The 21,664-nt window shown below is 40.3% G+C and overlaps 1 protein-coding gene across 1 annotated transcript; it reads right to left on the reverse strand.

Annotated features, from left to right (window-relative positions):
• Positions 1-5,920: 5,920 nt before the first annotated feature.
• Positions 5,921-19,053, reverse strand: tcea1 (transcription elongation factor A (SII), 1). Its single transcript, XM_063219017.1, has 10 exons — positions 18,826-19,053; positions 17,860-17,922; positions 17,661-17,766; positions 17,455-17,557; positions 15,412-15,557; positions 15,155-15,211; positions 14,619-14,773; positions 9,608-9,754; positions 6,491-6,562; positions 5,921-6,315 (listed from the first exon to the last, which is right to left on the reverse strand). Exons 1-10 carry the CDS (start codon positions 19,027-19,029, stop codon positions 6,307-6,309), a joined length of 1,062 nt encoding a protein of 353 aa, XP_063075087.1. The 5' UTR covers positions 19,030-19,053; the 3' UTR covers positions 5,921-6,306.
• Between the last annotated feature and the right edge of the window lie 2,611 nt (positions 19,054-21,664).

Below are 21,664 nucleotides of genomic sequence, written 5' to 3' on the forward strand. Positions count from 1 at the left end.
TTATGTTGGCATATCTCTATATACTTAAAGAATCTCTGGCTTAGTGTATATTTCTGAAGACCTCCGGCGAGCTCCACCTCCCAGGGATTTCATGATAAAATCATACGCACCTGAAAGGAAAACACACTCAGGTCTCCAAGTCTCTGGATTTTAAAAGGTCTCAAACATCCTGAGGGCTTGACACAACATGTACTGCTATAGATCGGCTTGGATGGACATGGAGATTTTTCTTTGTGTGTGTGTGTGTGTGTGTGTGTGTGTGTGTGTGTGTGTGTGTGTGTGCGCGTGTGTGTGTATGGGGGCATTCCTTGTTAATGGTCAGTCAATCAAATATTTTGTTGTAATATTGTTTAGAGGAAAATATAATGCCTTGTTTGGGCCATATATAGTTCTATATCTTTATGAAATTTTCAGTGCGTGAAAAAAAAAGAATTTCTCATTGTTCAACAGTACAATTTATAAAGAAAAAAGAACTGTGGGCACGTGGTAGTGCCAAGGTTTATGTAATATGTATGAGAGTCCGAGCTCTATTTAAGACACATAGTCTATCCACATGGCAGCTCATTTGGGGTACTGTAACTGTAAACTACCTAGCACCCCTTTTTTCTGTCTGTCTACGTATTTTACCATTTGTTATCTGCCAGCACAGTTTGATCTTGATCAAGGGGCCTGTACTACAAAGCTGCTTCAAGAGTAAACCAGGTTGAGTTAAGAGGTAAATCAATAGAAGAGCCTGGACTTAAGAAAATGAGGACTCCAGGCTCTTCTATTCGATGATTTACAGTATCTCTTAACTTAACCTGGTTTACTTCTTAACCAGCATTTGTAGTATAGGCCCCAAATTGCATTGGCATTACCATGTTGAGGTGATGAGGATCCCAAGTGACTGTCAAGTAGATGCCAACAGATTTTTTTTTTTTTACAGTATCTTAGGGATCTCAATGAACCGTTTAGAATGGCAAAAAGCGGGAGACACATCACTCTTCCATTGTTCATATGTGGATTCAACGGTGCATTAAGACTGTGTCCATGTCATGTGTGAGCTTCCTACACACGGCACAGTTAACAAAAATGTTCATTTACTGTTCCGAGTTAGATTTTGTGCTGTAATGGGAATGGGAAATCGAACATATGCTAATGTTTGTTAATGTCATTATTTTACCACTCAGTATCCCCCGCTCTCATCTTGATTGGATGATTCCTGTAGTGAAATTAGTTTGAATGATATGGTTTTTGTTTTTGTTGTTTTTTTCTATTCTTTTCTTTTCTGTTTTGAGATGAAAAGTATTTGTTGTGATCAGGACTTCAAAGCTGAGAGAGCTCTGTCATGCACTGTTCAGTATTGCGGTATGTTTATCTTTCTCTTTCTAGTGGTAGATTAAATACATCGTTGCCTGGCATACACATTACTCAAAGACAAGATCCTCATTTGAGGAAGTGCCTTGATATTAAATTTTGTGACATCACATTAATGACAATAGGTCTAAACTCATGTGCAGGATCTGACTAAAAAAATGGAAGCACCACTTTTAGGTGTTGGGCCTAATATCCAGATCTTTTAAACATAAGTGATATGTGCTTTATGATTCATCTGCATATGCCCTGTCTAAAAAAAGTTTTCATTGTAAAAAAAATAAATAATACAGCTGAAAAGGCAAGTGGGCTGTGTACAATGAATAGTTGTACTGAACAGCAACCTAGTTGGAGGGTTTTTTTTTTTAGACACATGTCTGTCTGATCCAGTAGAGCAAAGTATGGATCTGGGGTGGCAAAGTTAACAGATCAGGTATTGATGCTCCTAACCCTTCTACCCCCTTTTCAATGTTAGCAATATGAGCACCCCTGGCATTTATTTTTAAACTTCAAATATTTCAACTCAGGGCCCACACCAAGGTCATGACATTGGCCCGTTTACTCTGTCTAACCAAAACGCCTCCATTTCTTGGACAGATCCTGTAGATAGACTCTGAGCCTTCAATCAATGTTCTAAGTGATTTGTCCTGCATACGGACAGAAAAGAGCCAGCTGATGTGTTTATTTCTTTATTCTAATTCTTATTATTTTTTAAATATTTTGTTTACATAGAAATACTGTGTTAAAAGGTGTCATGTTGTATCATAGCAGAGCTCAGGACAATTCATGAAGCAGGTTGATTGAAATCAGTTGTCTATCAGCAAATATAAACTCCATTGTGGTACTTCTTGTCTAAGGGTAAATTTCCTTTATGTGCAATTTGAGCTGATGGATTCACCATGCAGATCAACCTCAATCTAAGCCAGTGGTTTGGAGCGATACTGCCTATAATTTTTGTTTGTTATTTTTGTGTTAATTGTAAGCAAATATGTTACCTTACTTGAGTTTACAATATGGTGAATTTCATGAATGTTTACAGTCAATATTTGTTTTGTTTCTTTTCAGTTTTATCAAACCAACGTAAACAATGATTTGTGGGCATTTTGGAATTCTTAAAGGTAAAATAAAGCACAATGATTTTACTTTTGTTTCTGTCATCCTCCCAAAGGGAAAAAAACACTCACAACCAATAAATAAAAGGAAAGGGTGTGTGAGTAAAAGTGAAATGTACAATTTAGTGCCACAGTATATTCAATCCCATGATGTACACGAGCAAAGTGGACTATACCATCTACTTTGATTTTACTATTCAAAATCCACACAATGGTACATGTTCTTGCTCTTTTCTGGTAAGAGTTCATAACAAAAGAACTGTGCCTGGTGATTTTAGAGACTACCGGTGTGGGGTGATGGTGAATGGAAGAACACTGAGCTAAAAAGTCATCCACAATACTTGAAGCACAAAATGAAACGTTTGAGTGTGTGTGTGATAGAGGAAAGGTCTACCGAGACTGAAGTGATCTAGGTAGGCTAATACTAAACAGAAGGTGGATGGGCTGGAAAAGTAAAAAAAAAAAACCCAAAAAAAACAAACAAAAAAAACAAGATAATCAAGGTGACATCAGCTCAGAAAGTCAAGCCAAATATGGATTTTATTAAAGGGTTCGCTGATGTATTTCTCAACCCTGTCAATTGGTTCACACTGAGATTGTGCGATCCATCATATGGGGCATGTACAATTTGTCTTTCTAGTAAAGAAACAAAAACCCTTGTACACATTGTACACATGTGATTTTGTACACATTAATTTGCTATAGGTACTACTAACTAAGGGAGCCCCCTGTTCATGTTTTGGTCTTGGGAATGGAAAGTAAAAGGTTCTCTTGTGGTTATATAAGTGATCTTTTCCCTTTTTGTCTACATCTCATTTGAACATCAAACACCATGCCATCCTATTCATTCACTGTTTAATTCGGTCTTTGTCAACATGCAAATGACTAATGAAAGACTCGCTCTCCATGGAGAAGGCTTAACATCTTAAAAGTAAAACACCTATCAGGAGGCAATCGCACTTGTCTGCTTTACTTTAATATGAATTTCTCTGTAACTCATGGTCTTTATGCCTCCTTGAAATCTGCTGCAATATGTAGAAGAGCTATGAAAAGTTCAGAAACTGCAGTAAATGTCCATCTGTCCCCTACATGTTGCTTTCTTGTGGTCCACATGTACGTACTTCAGATGGGAAGAGGCACAGCAGAAGCAAAGACAGCAGGGTTAGATATGTTGATCCATGTACAGCACAACTTTGAATTGAAAACGTTAAAAACACCTACTCTACAAAGATGCAGTAGCTGTAGTTCAAATGGACATGTAATGTTGAATCAAAATCCAATCATCCACTTTATTTGTACTTTTTATTAGTAGTACTATTTTAAACAACTTTAACACTTACACCTATGATGATACTAATCACACACTACAGGGCCGGAGTAGCGTACAAGCTAGATATGGCTGCAGCCTAGGGCCCCCTGATTGCCGAAAATAGAAAAATTGTGACAGGATGCAACACTGAGGAATTAATCTGTTATGTTGAGTACAGTTGACAGACATATTATCCTTATTTCCCAGCTCGTAATTATGACACGTCAATGTAAATGTGGCGGCAAAATTTACCTTCCAGGGGGGCCCATGGCCCCCTGTCACTTAGGAGGAGCCCCAGGCCATCCAAATGCGACCATGCCATTGAGAGTAAATAGAAGCAATGGGTCATGCACATGTAGCCTATAATAATGGCAAGATGTAAAGGGTAATGGTAACAACCCCAGTCAGGCTGAAGGTTTGTCCTCCTTAAGGTCAGTTTGTTGCTTTTCTGACAGGTAACAAACAGAGCAGCGGTAGCTCCGTTACAAAATAAGGTTGAGGAAATACTGAGGCTGGAGATGGGTGCGATTTGCAAACTCTTTTGTACAGCAGAACTTTCATAGACATAATGGACATCCCAGACTTATTGGGGCTCACTACTTTGTTTTGCATTGTGTCAAGTAAAACTTTATCCAAGAGTGATAGACCCAGAGTTGCAACTTTTGGTTAAAAGTTGGGAATTCTAGCAGTGAGGGCAATTGTCAAAAAGAAGAAAAGGAATTACTACACCCCACAAGTTAATATATGCAGGGCTCTCACGTTTTGAAGAATGTTTGGAGTGAGATTAAAAAAAAAAATTTTTGGGGTTGCAGACACCGACCCGTCACCTATCGACATATTGACACTAGGTTTCCCTTCAACCCAGCTAGTTAAAAAGTTTGATTAGACCAAATTCCCTATTTATTCAATATGCTTAGCCCTAGTGCTCAAGTTGTAATATAAAAGCAGCTGGGTATGGTCACTCAGAGATTGATTCTAATTATTGGTGGTTCAAAAAAAAATGAAAATGTAGTTAAAAGTGCAATTTTAAACACAATATGTGAAGAAGGGAGGTGATTTTTGACCATTTTGCTCTCTTTTAACATCCCTGTCAAGGCTACATGGGCTGTAAATATTGGTATAAGGAGTAAAAACAGTAGCCTAACTAATACAATGCTCATATTTTCACCTGTATAGAGTTATCACCTGATGGTCCTTGCTCCTATGTCTTCAGTTCGCCTACTTGAGATTCATGAATTTTACAGTTCTCTTTGAACTCTGCTGCGCGCGCTATTGGATAAAATTCTGATCCGCTGCTCTGATCTGCCTGACAAACGAACAATCTATTTTCTGATTGGCTGAATAGCGTGGTAACTAGTCTGAACACAGAAGCACTGTTAACAATTTCTGACGCGTTTTTGGATAGGTTGGGTGAATTAATGTGCACCGATTGGATAAGTTATCAAAACTTCAGAGTGTGAAATACCATGTGTGGAGTGCGAGAGTGTGAACAAGCTCAGATGAGTGTGTCACACTCTCAAAGAGTGAGACTTGAGAGCCCTGATATATGCATCAAGACAGTAAGCTGCTGGGGGTGTATTAGAGAAAGACGAGATGACCGTGGCCTATACACCAAGACTGTTCGGGCAATGAGTCGGATATGAACAGAGTGCAGGTCATGCTCAACAAACCGTAAATGGATGGACGATCAACCACAGTGGTCAATAAGTGAAGGCAAATATCAAACATGAGTCATCAAGTTTCTCACGACTGGGTTGGAGGTGAGAAATGTTAATGGATGTGATTTCTAAACCCGATATCGTGGTGGACAGACTGATTAACCAGGATAACCAAGGCAGAGTTCAGTATTAAGATATTTAATAAGGATACTAAACAAATGGGGAATAAAACATGAAAGCATACATGATACCTTTTTAATGGAATGAAGGTCCTAATTTAAGACAGCTTGCTGGACACTACAGCATTCTAGAACTGGCTTGAGGCTCTCATTCCTGAGAGCTACTTACATCATTTTAACATGCCACGGCATGCCCACTGAAAGCAAAGACTTTAAGCACTTCTTTGGTTTTCACCATCACTGTGCCTCTTACTTGAGACAGACAACACAGCCGAGTCTCATCTTCTGACAAGACAGACACACCACATAGAAGGTTCATCATTTTGATTTATTTCACATGACATTTCTCGTTCTATTTTAAATATTTGTGACTAATCAACGTTAGGGCGAAGCAATAAAAGGTAAATGTGATCAATGTCAAAAAGTTAAAACTACATATAAAAAGTGATGGTAGATAAAGAGACGCAACATTTGTCTTTCAACGGTTTAGCCGGTCTGCATGTCAAGATAAAAACACAGAAAACAGTTCTGTAACCAAAAAAAAAAAAAAAAAAGTACAAACATTCAGTGAGATTTCGGGACAATATTTGTGCACCAGGTACCACTGAAGAAGAAGTTCCTATGTATAACCGATTCAGACTCCTGATCAGGGAATTAGGCTACTTCTCTGCAAGACGAAGACACTCCTCCAAGCTTCAACAGAACTGTAAGAGAACGGATACAGACACATGTGAGGCGTGAGGCATGGGTATGTCCCCCCCATCCAAATAAATTGGTGGTTTGTGCAATACATTTAATAAAGGCTCGCAAAAACTGTATTTGAATGGTGTGTTTTTTGTATGTATAACCAATGAAAATATAGAGAAAGCATGCCCTTACCTTCCACCTATTTCCGCACGTATTGCAGAAGACGAATGTGGTCATTGGTTCATCAGCACTGCGAGTCTGAACCTGTTTGACATTGCAAATGGACAAATTAGAGAAAACCCTGTCCACCGTTACAATACACAAGCAACACCTACTTTTTGGATAGTTCCACAGAACAAAACTTTAAAAGTAATGCCAAGATAAAATCTTAATTTGAGCATCCAAACATTAACACTGCACTACAGATTACCATGCATTCAGTATGCACTTCACATCTGACATGATAACAGAACAGAAAGTCCACAATTAAACCCAAATCAAATGACAGCTGATATACATTACAAAAAAAATGACTATGGTGAGCTTTAAGAACATTTACTCCATCATAAACAGGAAATAGCTGCTGATCAGGGGCGCCAAGTGCATCTAAAGTGGGATAGGAGACCAAGCTGAAGTCATTGCTGATCACTTGAAAAGGTGCCATCAGCGGGCTCGTTTACATGAGACATTTAATTCAGAATTAAAGGGACACTGTGTGAGATTTTTAGTTGTTTATTTCCAGAATTCATGCTGCCCATTCACTAATGTTACTTTTTTTCATGAATACTTACCACCAGCATCAAATTCTAAGTATTCATTATGACTCGAAAAATTGCACTTTTCATACATGAAAAGGGGGATCTTCACCATGGTCCGCCATTTTGAATTTCCAAAAATAGCAATTTTTAGCTGCAAAAATGACTGTACTTGGACCATACTAGAAAATATTTGTTTATTACTTAGTAAACTTTCATGTAAAGTTCAAATTTGGCAATTGGCAGCCCAGTTTCAATGAGCAGCATAGTTGCAGTACCTTTTTTGACCATTTCCTGCACAGTGTCCCTTTAACTCAATTTCATTCTGAATGAAGCTTAATTCCGCGTTGAAAACGTCACGGAAGCACTTCACGATTCGGAATTAAATGAAAAGTTGTAATGTAAACTCGACGGAACTATTTCATTCTAAATTATTGATTCTGAATTAAAAACGTCATGTAAACGTGACTGGCCAATGTGACTATACTCAAAACATGAGTACAGCTGAACACGAGTACCATCCGCATCTATACATCTAAGGACAATCAATACAAATTCAGACCGCCCATGGTTTCCTTCTCAAGGTCAATGTGTGAAGCCACATAGGCAGAACTTGAGCTTGCAAAAAGTGAGTTGTTCAAGTCCACCAAACCACCAGTGAGATATTTGCATGGTAATGATGAACCATTTCTTCCACTCTAGGGCAATGTATCTATCCAGATGGAAAAAATATTCTAGAAGAACTAACACTTCATCTTGCAAGAAAGTTTAGGCACAGTACTTTTTCCATCTAAAAGGAGGAGAAAATAACAAAAACCCAGGACCGGGATCCACCCTAGCTAGTGAACGATTAACGTCCATGTTGTAGTTATGGTTGGTCTAGAGAAAAACAAATATTTTTCAGTTGGCAATGTGAACCAACATTCCAGCTCCCGACCACTGAGATTTTTGGTGTGAATGTCAGTGGATCTACAAACCCCAACTCCGGTGAAGTTGGGACGTTTGGTAAACAGTGAATAAAATCAAAATGCTATCATTTTCAAAACATTCAATCTATTCATTAGATGGAGAATAGTGAAAAGACAACATATTAAGTGTTAAAACCGAGAAAAAAATATTGTTTTGGGGGACATATGTACTCATTTCTAATTTGATAAATCTAACACGTCTCAAAAGAGTTGGGACGGGGACAATAAATGGCAGCAAATGTCGAGGAAGACTAAAAACAAAACAAAAGACAACACTTAACAGTTAAATATATTAACCGATGAGATGATTTTATATAAAAAACAGTGTTAATTCCTATCTTGGACATGATTTCACCAGCTTAAATGGTGGGTGTATTCCTTGTCATGTTTTGCAATGTTTTCCTTTCTGTAGTGACATCTACAGTGTGACAGGTCTTGACCAAAAGCCCACCATTTTATCACCTGCTGGTCCTTATGATGGAGCCAAACTGTTAAAACATAGTAGAGAATGCAATTTGACCTTACTATGTGGCAGTAATCGAAGATCTCCTTTCAAAATATAACGCATGAGTGGCTTTTCATGCTGTTTAAAACCCATTTATACCATTCAGCACTGTATTTAACTCTACAGATGAGTGAGAACATCTTAACCAATGCACTACTGCACCCGCATGCAATCATGGAGGCTGACTTTTGAAGTTAGCACTAACACAAGTTGGATGGTCCATTTTCACTGTAGCACAGGATGTGCAATGCTCTATTATTGTCAAAAAGAATGGACTTCTACAACTTCTGCTGACTTCTGTAAGCAAAGGACAGTTTCCCATGTATTCTGGGACTATTTCAAGTGAGCTCAAGTGCTTAGGAGAATGTTACACCCCTGTATCATTTGCACGCATTAAGCACTCTTAATATGGTCAATTTTCAATAGCTCTAATTCCTGGAGTGCTAGAGTGAGACTACAGCCAATATATATTTCATGATGTCATGAACCTATACAATGATTTTAATAACAAAAATATGTCTTATATACACTCAATCGTGGTAAATCAAAGGGAATTCAAAAATTTATGTAATAACTATGGTAATTATTCCCTTTGCATCTTTAATTCTGAGTGACTCAGCCTCTCTGTGATGATCTTATACCTGGACACCTATATTGTCCGTCAGTACAATTCATTTTGAAAATGTTCTTCTTTGTTGTTTTATCTTATTTGGATGTTTACTAAATTTCACTGATCCCCGTCCCAACTTATTTGAGACGTGTTGTATTTATCAAATTAGAAATGAGTACATATGTCCCCCAAAACAATATTTTTTCTCGGTTTTAACACTTAATATGTTGTCTTTTCACTATTCTCCATCTAATGTATAGATTGAATGTTTTGAAAATGATAGCATTTTGATTTTATTCACTGTTTACCAAACGTCCCAACTTCACCGGAGTTGGGGTTTGTAGATTAGGTGCAGGAACGGGCAGCACCATGGTTCTCTGTTGGCCTGAACATGCCATGTGTTAAGTCATTTCTTTCAACTTCTTTTTTAAAAAAAAAACAAAAAAAACACACAAAGCACCATCGTCTTACCTGTGTGTATGTGCAATTCTTCTTTTTGCACTTCCCACACTGAAATAGGTCAGTTTCAGTGCCCCCGCTTTGGGCCACTTGATGGTCCCGGATGGCCTCTTTGGTCATGTTCTTGCGCATCTCCTTCAGCTCATCGCTCGCCATTTCCTAAACAGACATTACATTGCACTTAGTTTACATTTTTTTCAAAAGCAATTCATACTGTAGGTTTCTTTACTGGGTATTGGTTACAGCCTTTGGAGCAGTGTGGGGGTAGGTACCTTGCTCAAGGGCACTTCAGCTATGGATGGAGGTGCAGGGATATCCCCATTTCCTTTTGGTCAGGGGGAGATTTGAACCTGCAATCCCCTCTGATGCAAAGACGAACCAATACAGTATTAGGCTGCCGAGATGCATGACCTCTTTTTCATTAATAAAAATGCTGCTAAATGCTAGACCACTGGACTACAATGGACCATGTTGGACGGCACAGTTTGACTTTTGTATTCCACTATTGAACTGTACCTGCACTACCCCACAAGAACACACACACACACACACACACACACACACACACACACACACACACACACACACACACACACACACACACACACACACACACACACACACACACACACACACACACACACACACGGTCCTGGAACCTACCACTTGTATTGTTATTATACTGTTACTTTCACTGTTATTATTTCTATTATTGTAGTGTCTACATTCTTATTATCTTATCATGTTCAATGTTAAATGTTCATTTGTACTGTATTTATAATGTATTATTGTCCATTGTTACCAGTCTATCACTGTTACCTGTCCTGTCTTGCACTTTATGTCAGTCTGAAAAATGTCAGTTTTGTATACGTCTTGTCCTGGCATGGTATAGAGAGAAAACGTAATTTCATTTTTCCTTGTATGTCTTGTGCATATGATGAAAGTGACAATAAAGCTGACTTGACTTGACTTAATAATGTAATTTAACCTGGTCCTCCTGCGGCAACCTAAGAATCCTGTTAACCGCACATGTCAAATACTGCAAAGTTGAAGACAAAAATGGTCATGGTGCCGGGGGGAATTTAGTAGAAGAAGGTACCGCACACTCTTGTCCATCGTGCTGCAATTTATTGACAAACAACGTTTCGGCCCGTATGGCCTTTCTCAAGTTTTTACACAAGCAAAGTGAAGACACCCCTTATAAATTGTCCTCTGGTTTGTGATTGGCTGACAGCAGCCGGTTAATCAGTTCAATGACACCTGCCAGACACTTGCCTGACACTGACACTTGCCACGTTTGTAAACTATTCGTGGTGGGTTCTGAAATGCATCATCTGCAGAGTCAAGCGTATATGCAGTAGAGAGGCTGATTACGCACGCAACATTAACACCATGGAGTCCAAGTTTCGAGCGCGCGGATACAAGTCATCTCAAATCATCTCCGTAACCTAGAACGTTTACCTCCATAACCTAGAACGTTTACTATCTCAGAGAGAAAATTATTATATCCATTCTCTTAAAGTGGTAGTTCGCTATTTTAGACATTAAGCCTTGTTTGTGTGACTTCTGGGGTGAAGTAGAGATGTTCTCATCACAATTTTGACATTTGGTGCTGAACGGAGCATTTGGGTATTCAATACTGCAGCCCCCCCACCTTTACATTGACTCCAATGAAGCACTCAAGCAATCGATCATAAAATGGCATTAAACTTTCGTTTGCAGAGACATGAAACTCAACGAGTGGTCAGAGGTGGGCAGCGATACGTTGGCTCGAAAATCACCGCGAAATACGCTTCCAGAGAAGATATATTCATTATTGTCCGTCTTCATTGATTGTATTGGTTTGACTAGTATTACTCCGCGCGACCGGAAATGGGGGTGCGTCTGTTTACGTTACTATCTATGGTTTGTATGCAAGCTGTAGTTTTTGTAGCCAGTCCCGCTCAAAGATAGCCGTTCTACCTCGCTCCTTGATGTCTACATAAACAACACACTATCGCTATCTACTGGCTGGATGTCTACTGCTATTCAACGGCGTCTGGGGAAAAATAGGTCCGCCAAATGCTAAACAACAGTTAGAAGGCATATTTCGCTGCAATTTTCGGGTCAATTTATCGCTGTCTACCACTGACCACACGGTGAGTTCCATGTCTTCTCAAACAAAAGTTTAATGCCATTTTATAATCGATTGCTTGAGTGCTCTATTGGAGTCAATGTAAAGGTGTGGGGGGGGCTGCAGTCTTGGATACCCAAATGCTCCGTTCAGCACCAAATGTCAAAATTGTGATGAGAACATCTCTACTTCACCCCAGAAGTCACACAAACAGGGCTTAATGTCTAAAATATCGAACTACCACTTTAAGACATTGGTTCCTTTTGGTCTAAAGGTGGAATTTGAATTAAAATGTTTTCTGTAGGTAGACTCAATCTTATTGTGCAGATCATCTGGCCTTTGGTGATGGGTGTCAAGATGAGACAATACTTTTTATGACGGCCTCTAGTGGCCTGATCTCAAAATTGCAAGTGTTGCTCTCACTTTGCCTTCCCCATCACGTAATTATGTATATAGTTTACTTGGTATTTGGATCTCTTGCACTCACAGGGGCTGATGTATCACTATGTGTTTTTGTTTTTCTTTTAATTTTTATAAATTGTCTTATCTATTACCTGTCCTTTTGACATTACTGCCAATTTGTAATGAAAACATGATGTAATCAAGATGAGATTCCACACTGTCTGGCAGGTGTCATTGAACTGATTAACCGGCTGCTGTCAGCCAATCACAAACCAGAGGACAATTTATAAGGGGTGTCTTCACTTTGCTTGTGTAAAAACTTGAGAAAGGCCATACGGGCCGAAACGTTGTTTGTCAATAAATTGCAGCACGATGGACAAGAGTGTGCGGTACCTTCTTCTACTAAATTGATCTTGCACCCGCTACCTGCACCTAGTTCACACTGAGGTGCCGTTTCCACGTAGCTGGATATTTTTATATGTGGATATTTTTTTCTCCTGCTTGTATTGGTTTTGCATTGGTTTTGGCCTTCCGTTTCCACGTAGCAGATATTTAAAAATAGAAAAATAGAAAAAAATAGCAGGAGAAAAAAATATCCTGTTTAGGGGTCTGAAACGCATTTGTTACAATGGAGGATTTTTTTTATCCACATGTTGCGTTTACACCTAGTAGGAGAAAAAAAATACCCTGCTAAAAAAGATCCTGCTACGTGGAAACAGCACCTGAGTTTGGCTCACTCAATCAGTCCTGATTAATATGTCCTCATTCACATAAACATCTTAAGAGATATGGGGGTTTGTAGTACAAGACTGAATCAATTGATGATCCAATACATTTATTTTAACTGATCAACCTAAAAATACACTTACAAGTAAAAAAAGACCTTTACTTATTTTCAGTTACCCAACTTACCCACCCAGTTGCACCACTTAAACAACATGTTCCTCATGCTCGTTTTGTTGCTATCCACTGATCATCAGGACATAATATAAAAGGCTACAAACCCCTTGTAGAAGCAGGCCTGTACTTTAGCACAAATCCCCCATTTGCGCCACTTAAAAAAGGTCAAAGCCTGACAACGTTGAGTGACCTGGTCAAGTGCTACAGGCAATCCAAGCAAAACGCTTGGCTAGGAAGCAGAAAAAAGTAATAAATTGTGGGTATTCAAAGTTCAGTTTCTCCACCCAAGTAGCAGCTATTCAAGTTAAACGTCTCATCTGACCCAACTTGCATCTGCAACGTGAACACACATCTGACACTCCTCTTAATCAAGGGCACAGGGACCACAACACAATGTCATAATCCATTAGATGGATTAATGCATTAGATATGCTGACCACACATCTAATCAAATTGTCACCATCTTCAAAATGTGATCTTATTTTAAATCTGCTAAAGCAGGAGTGGGCAATTATTTTGGCCCAAGGGCCACATCTGATTTAGAATATTTTACTGAAGGGCCAGATGTCGCAGGCTTTTGCCTGGCTCTATAGAAATAATATACGCTGACATATAGTATGTTGTTGACTATTTTTTCCCTTCACATTTTAATGAAATGTATTTAAATGAATACAGTATCTTCCTGTATGGACTTGGTTAATCTAAAGCCTGCAAGACTCCTTTCTTGTGTTACCATTTTAATAATGTTGGGCGTCAGTATCGCTTTGTATTAAAAAGTTGCAGTTCTTGTGAAGGCTCTGCGAGCCAAACAAAATTGCTCAGCGGGACGCATGTGGCCCCCAGGCCGGAGTTTGCCCACCTCTGCTCTAAAGCCATGACATGCTACCCTTCACCATCTCTCTCACACACACACACACCACACAAAATGTCACTGTTACACCGTTACAGTATTTATATGGACGAGATGGATAAAATCGCTGTAACCTCGTACAAACCAAGCCATCACACATAAATCACAAACAAGATGATGGCTTACCAATGTAAAAAAGGGATATTATTATTAGTGTTGCACCGATACCGATACCAGTATCCGCTGAGGCCCAGATCGGCACTAAAATGGTGGTATCTGTAAGTACCAACAAATAGGGCACCGATACCATTTACCGATACTTGTATGACGACACTTGAACATAGCCTTGAACTCAGTTGTTTTATATCAGAGGTATTTAAAAGGAAGAAAAAGTTCTACTGGATTCACTTTGTACTGTATTAGTATTTTTTCATGCAGGTAGGCAGCAGTCTGACAAAGCCATGATGGCAAAGATTTTACATCCAAGTAGTATGCAGCTCTTCAAATATAAATGAATATGTAATGTACCGGTATATATACATTTCAAAGTGGTATTGGTATCGGCCGATATTGCACGACTAGGTATCGGGGCCAAAAAATGGTATCGGTGCAACACTAATTATTATTATGAAGTAGGCAATACCAACCCGAAGGCAGACCACAAAGCAACAGAATGATGACTTGACCAATGAAAGGTATGGCACACACACACACACACACACACACACACACACACACACACGTGTCCCCTTCCTTACCTCGGCGGTCATCTTGGCTATGCGATCCGGTGCCACGTTTCCACACAGAACATTCCTCCGCAGGTTGGGGTTCTTGGAGTCCTTCAGGTTTGCAATCCTGCTCCGCACACGGTTCTTGTATTTCATGTCAGTGTTCTTAAACTCTGCGAAGATGCGTGCCAGCTCGTCAAGGAACTCAAAAGACATTTTGCTTATTTTGCTAAATGTAACCTCCTCTAGTTACACAAGACACGAACGACAAAAAAGAAAACCAGCACAGCACAGTAAAACATTTGTCATAGTCGCTACACTGCACAGCACGTCTGCGTTTATACCGTCACATACATGAGCAGGGGGCCGCTATGACAATGGCGCTCAGGGAGCAGTGTGTGGGGACAGTAACCAGCTCATAGTACCAGCAAAGACAGTACACCCTCTTCCTGTATTCTGTCTGGTACTGGTGTGACTGCCATCCAGAAGTCACATGTCTGTCCTCTGAAACGTCACACCAAAACTGCCTCAGAATCAAGAAAATGAAATGAGCATTCAAAGGATATATTCCTCAATCTGGGCCCCAAGTTCATCAGCGTCTGCTCCAATAGTAATGTGGTCATCTGATGGGAAACGAAACAAAACACACATTTAGCCAAAAGTGGTAATAAAGTGCCCCCCCTCAATCAGGAATAAGGGGTTGATTACATACATCATCATAACACAAAAACCATGCGATGCATATTTAGTGCTTAATGATTCATCAGCTCAGCTCTGCGAGTCGGATGCCTAAATGCAGGTTGTAGATAGAGGACAGACTTGCCTCCTGTCTGCAGGGCATTGGTGAGCATCTCCCGGCACTTGATCCGCACTGAGTCAGAGGTGACAGGCGCTCGTGGGAAGGTGGCAATAAGCGTGTTGGTGTTGGTGGATTCGACCAGATCACTCTTGCTGGAATTGCTGCTTGAGCTTCAGGGAACACATAACACAAGGGACACGGTTTAACTACAATCCAAATATAGGGGTTGGACAAAATAATGGAAACATTTCAGAGAGGGAAGTTTCATGGCTCATGTGGACCACCCTGTTGGCCAATCTTCATTATTTGCACATTGCACCAGTAAAGTGAAGTGTGAAGATTCAATTAGCAGGCTAAGAGCACAGTTTTGCTAAAAAAAAAATGGCAATGCACAAAACATTATGGGTGACATATTAGAGTTCAAAAAGGAGAAATTCTTGGTGAACGTGTAACTGTTGCATCTTTGACCGAGACAGCAAGTCTTTGTGATGTATCAAGAGCCACGGTATCCAAGATAATGTCTGCATACCACCAAGAGGGATGAATCACAACCAACAGGATTAACTGTGGATGCAAGAGGAAGCTGTCTGAACTCTCTGAAAGGGATGTTTAGGTGCTAACCCGGACTGTATAAAAAAACACAAAACCACAGCTGTCCAAATCACGGTAGAATTAAATGTGCACCTAAACTCTCCTGTTTCCACCAGAACGGTCCATCGAGAGCTCCACAGGATCAGTACACACGGCCGATCACCCAAACATCCCTTTCAGACAGCTTCCTCTTGCGTCCACAGTCAATCCCGTTGGATGTGGTTCATCCTTGTTGGTGGCATGCAGACATTACCTTGGATACGTTGGCTCTTGATACATCACAAAGACTTGCTGTCTCGGTCAAAGATGCAACAGTTACACGCGCACCAAGAATTTCTCCTTTTTGTACTCTGATATGTCACCCATAATGTTACTGGTGCAATGTACAATTGATGAAGATCGACCAACAGGCTGATCCACTTGAGCCATGAAACTTCCCACTCTAAAATGATAGATGTTTCCATTATTTTGTCCAACCCCTGTATTTATCCCACACACATGAAATTATTCGCTGGAAGTCATACAGTAACAGGTCAGGGTCATACTGGGAATCTGTTTTTGGGCATTCTCCCGGTGAGACACATTACCTCAGACGTGCGAGTGGCCACAAGCAACAATTAACTTCATAAGAATTCTTCTTGTAGTACCATCATTGATTAAAGAGGTGCACACTATAGCTTACTCTTGGCACACATCCTTGTAATGGCAGGTATGTGGTGTACTTTTTACATTTTAGTTTTTACTGTAAATCCATACAAAGAAATGAAATACCACCATCCTTTTATATTTGGTGGATTTCTGTTCGAAGTGTTTCCATAAGTGTAGAGCAGTGCATGATGGGGTAGGAATCTGAAGGCGTCCGACTTCATCTGATGAGTGGCGCAGGCTCATGGCAATGTGGATGTACAGTTGTATGGTGTGCTTCTTGTTCACCATAATATGGATCGAGGTGGCAAAAAGTCAAAAAGGGGAGCTGAGAAGATTAGCAACAAGAAAAGTCTAAAACGAGCAGGTGTTTTCAATCTGCAAAATCGGATAATTTTTTTTGCTGTGGCCATTGGTGTTAGTTCTGCTGTGCTCCCATTGCCAACATCCCTTCTACAAGTTCAGCAGAAGAAAATGAGGACAACATTGCTGGAAAGGTCAGTCCCAGTTCAGAGCAAAGTGATATGCATGAACTTGAAGGTTCTCTGACCTGGCCAGCAAGTCGAGGGAAAGGACGCAGAGGAGATTACAAAAACCTGAAGTGCTTCATCATGCTCATGTCCATGCAAACATGTACACGTGCGTTTTTGTTTTGTATATGTTCAAGGAGAATTTCGGAACAGACAGATAGGAGGTTATGCGAGTGTGTGTATTTGGGGGTGGGTTCATCAGTTCAATTGTGGGCTGGTGCAGAGGGAAAATGCCATGCCTGAAACGTGTTCCCAGGCTGACCCTGTAACAGGTGAAAAATAAAACACTGCACTTTCATACCTCTCTTCGTTAGGCTCAGGGCTATCCTGCGATGTGGCCGTGGGTGTGGATGGCTCCTTTCTTTTTTCGTCAGATGACTTGTCACCGGAACCAGGATCAGAATCTGCAAAATAACAAAACAGTTTTTACTAAATGGCACAACCTGTGACCTTGTTACAGGTCTGTTTGCCCAAGAGTACGTTTAAGGAGACACCAATGTCACTTACCCAAGAGTTTTTTCCACGATTTGATAAGGGATTTGGCGAGTGATGTGACTTCTTCGTCGGTGCTCTGTTTGCGAATTGCATTAACGGACATGCCAATTCTGGTCGACTGTAATAAAAGAGGGTAAAGAGATGCAGTGTTTGCTGACCTACTTCTCTCTGCTCTTGAGGTACACCGATGAAGTGGTGAAAAAAAGCTTACCTGGAGTAAATCCAGCGTCATGCTGATGCTCTTCAGCTCCTTCAGAAGATCCAGTGCGCCGGACTATGAGAGACAATGCGTAAATTAGGGGGCGTGTTGTGTCAAATGCATGCCAAGATACCAATTCTGGATGCTGTTGTTGGTGTAACAACACAAATAACATGATGATAATATGAAAACAGCTAACAGCAAAAGCACTAGCTCGGCTGCCTCATTGCCTGCATGCTGTACGTGTAAATAAGACATGTCTACAGCCTTCAGTGTGATCCTTTATCGTTTCTAGATTCAGAGTAAACCAGTAATTCAAGGACAGGCGACCTAAATATGCCCATGCGCAACATACCCACCAAACTTTCAGTCAGTCATAACAAATCCTCTACAGTGGTCCCGAGGTTATCCCATCACTGCTAACAACATAGCATACATGATGGCTAATATCAACACTGCATGTTTGTTAGGGCTGCACTTTCGCACACAAATCACTAGAAAAAAACACTACAAACATTCGAAGATGCTTGCAGTTTATGTGTAACAAACAACATATCACTCCAAACTATGTGAATTCGCGGGAAATGGGTTTGAGACAGAGGTGATGAGGCTTCCTATGACTGGCTAGCGCGAGAAGCTAACAAAGTGGGTTTTCTTCGCGTTTTCTAAAAGCTTCGTTAGGTGATTGATTACAGCTTGTTTTTCATTTTCCGACTGCTTATTCATTTTCTATACTGGCACTGCACCAGAAGAGCAACCAAAAACCTCGACACATTTAGGCCAAGAGCTACACCTTCAACCCCGCAAAGCTAACAGCAATACACTACGTGTAGCTCTCAAGGAAAGTGTTGTGCTAGCTGTTACCTCCTATTACACATGCTAGCTTTCCACGACTAGCTCTACGTTAGCCACGCTTAGCCTCCTGCCTTGTTTGGGACGGAGGAAACACATTCATTCAACCATACTCAAAAATCTCACCGCATTTTTCTTCTGAGCCATTTTATCAATCTTTTTCGCAATCCGAATGATCTCCTCTTCTTCTTTTTTGCCCATCGTGTATTTTAAAAGAGACAGTAACAAAAATATTAAAAGACGAAGCTGTCGCGCACCCACACCACAAACCACCAGCGGGTTGACGCGAACCAAGCTGAGCTGCAGCAGCAGCGCCTCTGTGTTCTGCATACAGCTAGGGCACTAGCTGTTTGCTGCTCATGCTCACTCTCCTCTAATCCCATTCCCAAACGACACCGCCTGCTGCTAGAGGGCGCTCGTGACCAAAACCTGAATGATGGATGGATTTGTTTTAGTGTCTATCCATTCCATCTAGATGTACGCGCACTCTTTTACCCTTTACCAGATACCTGCTTATGAATAAGTTCTTAATCATGCTGCGGGCATGACGTAGGCGGACAATTCGAGGAGAACTGGGATCTTGTATGCAGTTTAAAGGTAGGCTAAGGGTGTGGTGGTATAAACATCAGGCTAACAGACCCATCGTTATTCTACAAAGTTTATTGGCTGAGTTCAGTACAACACAGTGAACAAAATATAAAAAGGGGCCATAAGGTAGGGTAGGCCTGTCATCGACTGATGCAAAGTCCAGTGGTGCTAACCATGTGGTTACCTGATGAAGTATAATTCGAATCTGATGAAGACATTTTCACAACTAATTTCAAGATTAAGTGGCCATGGGATGCCGTTCCACAGTCTGTAAGAGTCACTGCAGTGCACCAACCTGACTTGGGAAATATAGGATAGAAATGCATTGTAAACATGTGCACAGTCCTCCACATAGCATCACAATAGCCTACTGTAGGGATTGTATTGTAGGCTACAATACATTGCATTTAGACAGGGGTTCCCAAATTTTACCACGACAAGGCCCCCCATAGGCCTATACCAGTAGGCCCCCCAACATGGGTCCCACTTTCACCCCCTTTTACACCTGAAGTCTAGGTCTGTTAGTCAGTGACTGGGATATATAAAATAATAACTTAACGAAGTAATGTTCAGTGATTAAATTGATTATTATAATTAACTAATGGGGATTTTCTTAATCTTGTATTTGGTTTGTTTTTTGTATACAAAGTTATTCAATTTATTTATATATTTATTTTATTTTGCTATGCTTTCCCTGCCAACCTTCCGCGGCCCCCCAGCACACCCTTGCGGCCCCCCAGGGTTCCCCGTCCTCCACTTTGAAAACTACATACTGTTTCATAGCCAGTCACACACGGTATTCTACATCCAGTTTTTAAATAGGGCGCCCTCTGCAGCTCAGCCTCCCCTACAACAGCTCTACATCAGCCAGTTGGGTCTGAGCTCCTGTTAGGAACAACCATTCATACTGCACTGCACCCCCTCCTTAACACATACTTATCCATAGACTACACACCTGTCTTTAGTCATTGCAACATGTCTCTGAGATTATTATTTGTTTGTGTTTGCAGACAATATATCTCACCCACCTCCCAGACTCCAGTTGCATACTCCTCAGAATTTTAACAGACCTGGTTTTGATATGCAATGGAGCAATCACTATCCCAATTCCTGATTGCACAAGACAGCTCTTCTTAACCAGACATTAGGGTCAATATTTAAATCCCCTACCTCCAAAATGATCCAAAATGACAAAAATTGTCCTCATCGTCTCTGGCTGTTCTTGAAAATCTTCAGCGTTAAGACAACGTCCTTGTCGCACCTTTAAAGTGTCTCTGAATTTTCCTCTTGGGAGCTTTTAAAGCGTATTGTATGACCCTTGCTAAATTAAGTTAGAAACCTCGCCACTGAAGAGCCCTGTTTCTTGTTTGTCCCCAAGAAAGTCACATGGGACTGGAGAATGTAGGTTAGGCTATCACTACATGTGGGTCTTTTTTTAACTTAATATCACATGAAAGCTATCCTCTTTTCTCCAAACAAACTAGACTAAACGGAAACACTTCCAACAAATTGGTTCACATCAGGACAGGAGTTCATAGTGGATCAGTACTTGTCAAATGTGTGATGGTCTGTCAAATTACCTCCAGGTGAAATTGCTATTATCAACAATTCAACTTCCATGTAAATATGCAGCATGACTACATATCAGGTTTAGGCCTACCCGTAATAGGAGTAATGTGCTGTAGGCCTAACTTAGTACATTGAAAGAATTTGGGGCATTTGACTTAATGGCAGGTTTCACTATACAAGTTGTACTTTGAACATCTTTGCGCAGCACTATGGCTCTCTGTAATGTCATAGCAATGTTGTTATGATGTAGTTAAACATTTTCAGCAAGTGAATAGGGTCGCCGGCGACCCCAGCTGCAGTAAGAGGTTACTCTCCTACTAAGACCGTTGGTAATGTCATATCAATGTTTTTACGATAGTTGAATGTTTTCAGAAAAGAATGAATAGGCATCGGCCCTCTTTGCACCCCTACTACTGAACTAATACTGATAGTGTCATAATCCTCAATATAGGCAGGCTTTAATTATTTGCAGACATTTTTGGTTGTAAAACTGTATTTCCAAACCCAGACTTAAATGTAATGAACAAAATCAACTCAACACACCCTCCGTGACAGAGGTAAAAGGTAACGTAAAAGCTAAAAAAATTTTTAAAAAAAACATTTTCCTTACAACACAAGTTAATTATCTGAGTAACCTGTAGACATTTGTACATGCCTTACGACAAGCTGACACTGCACTGGTTGGATCAAATTTGTTGTGGGTTCTTGCTAAGTTTTTAGTGTTTTTCAGTAACACTGTGTATATCTACTACCTCATTAGGTACGATGCAGTAATTGGTGTAACAGCTTTGTAATATCATGTGCTAGT

The sequence above is a fragment of the Engraulis encrasicolus genome, chromosome 16, assembly GCF_034702125.1.
Source record: "Engraulis encrasicolus isolate BLACKSEA-1 chromosome 16, IST_EnEncr_1.0, whole genome shotgun sequence".
In the NCBI taxonomy this organism is placed as follows: Eukaryota; Metazoa; Chordata; class Actinopteri; order Clupeiformes; family Engraulidae; genus Engraulis; species Engraulis encrasicolus.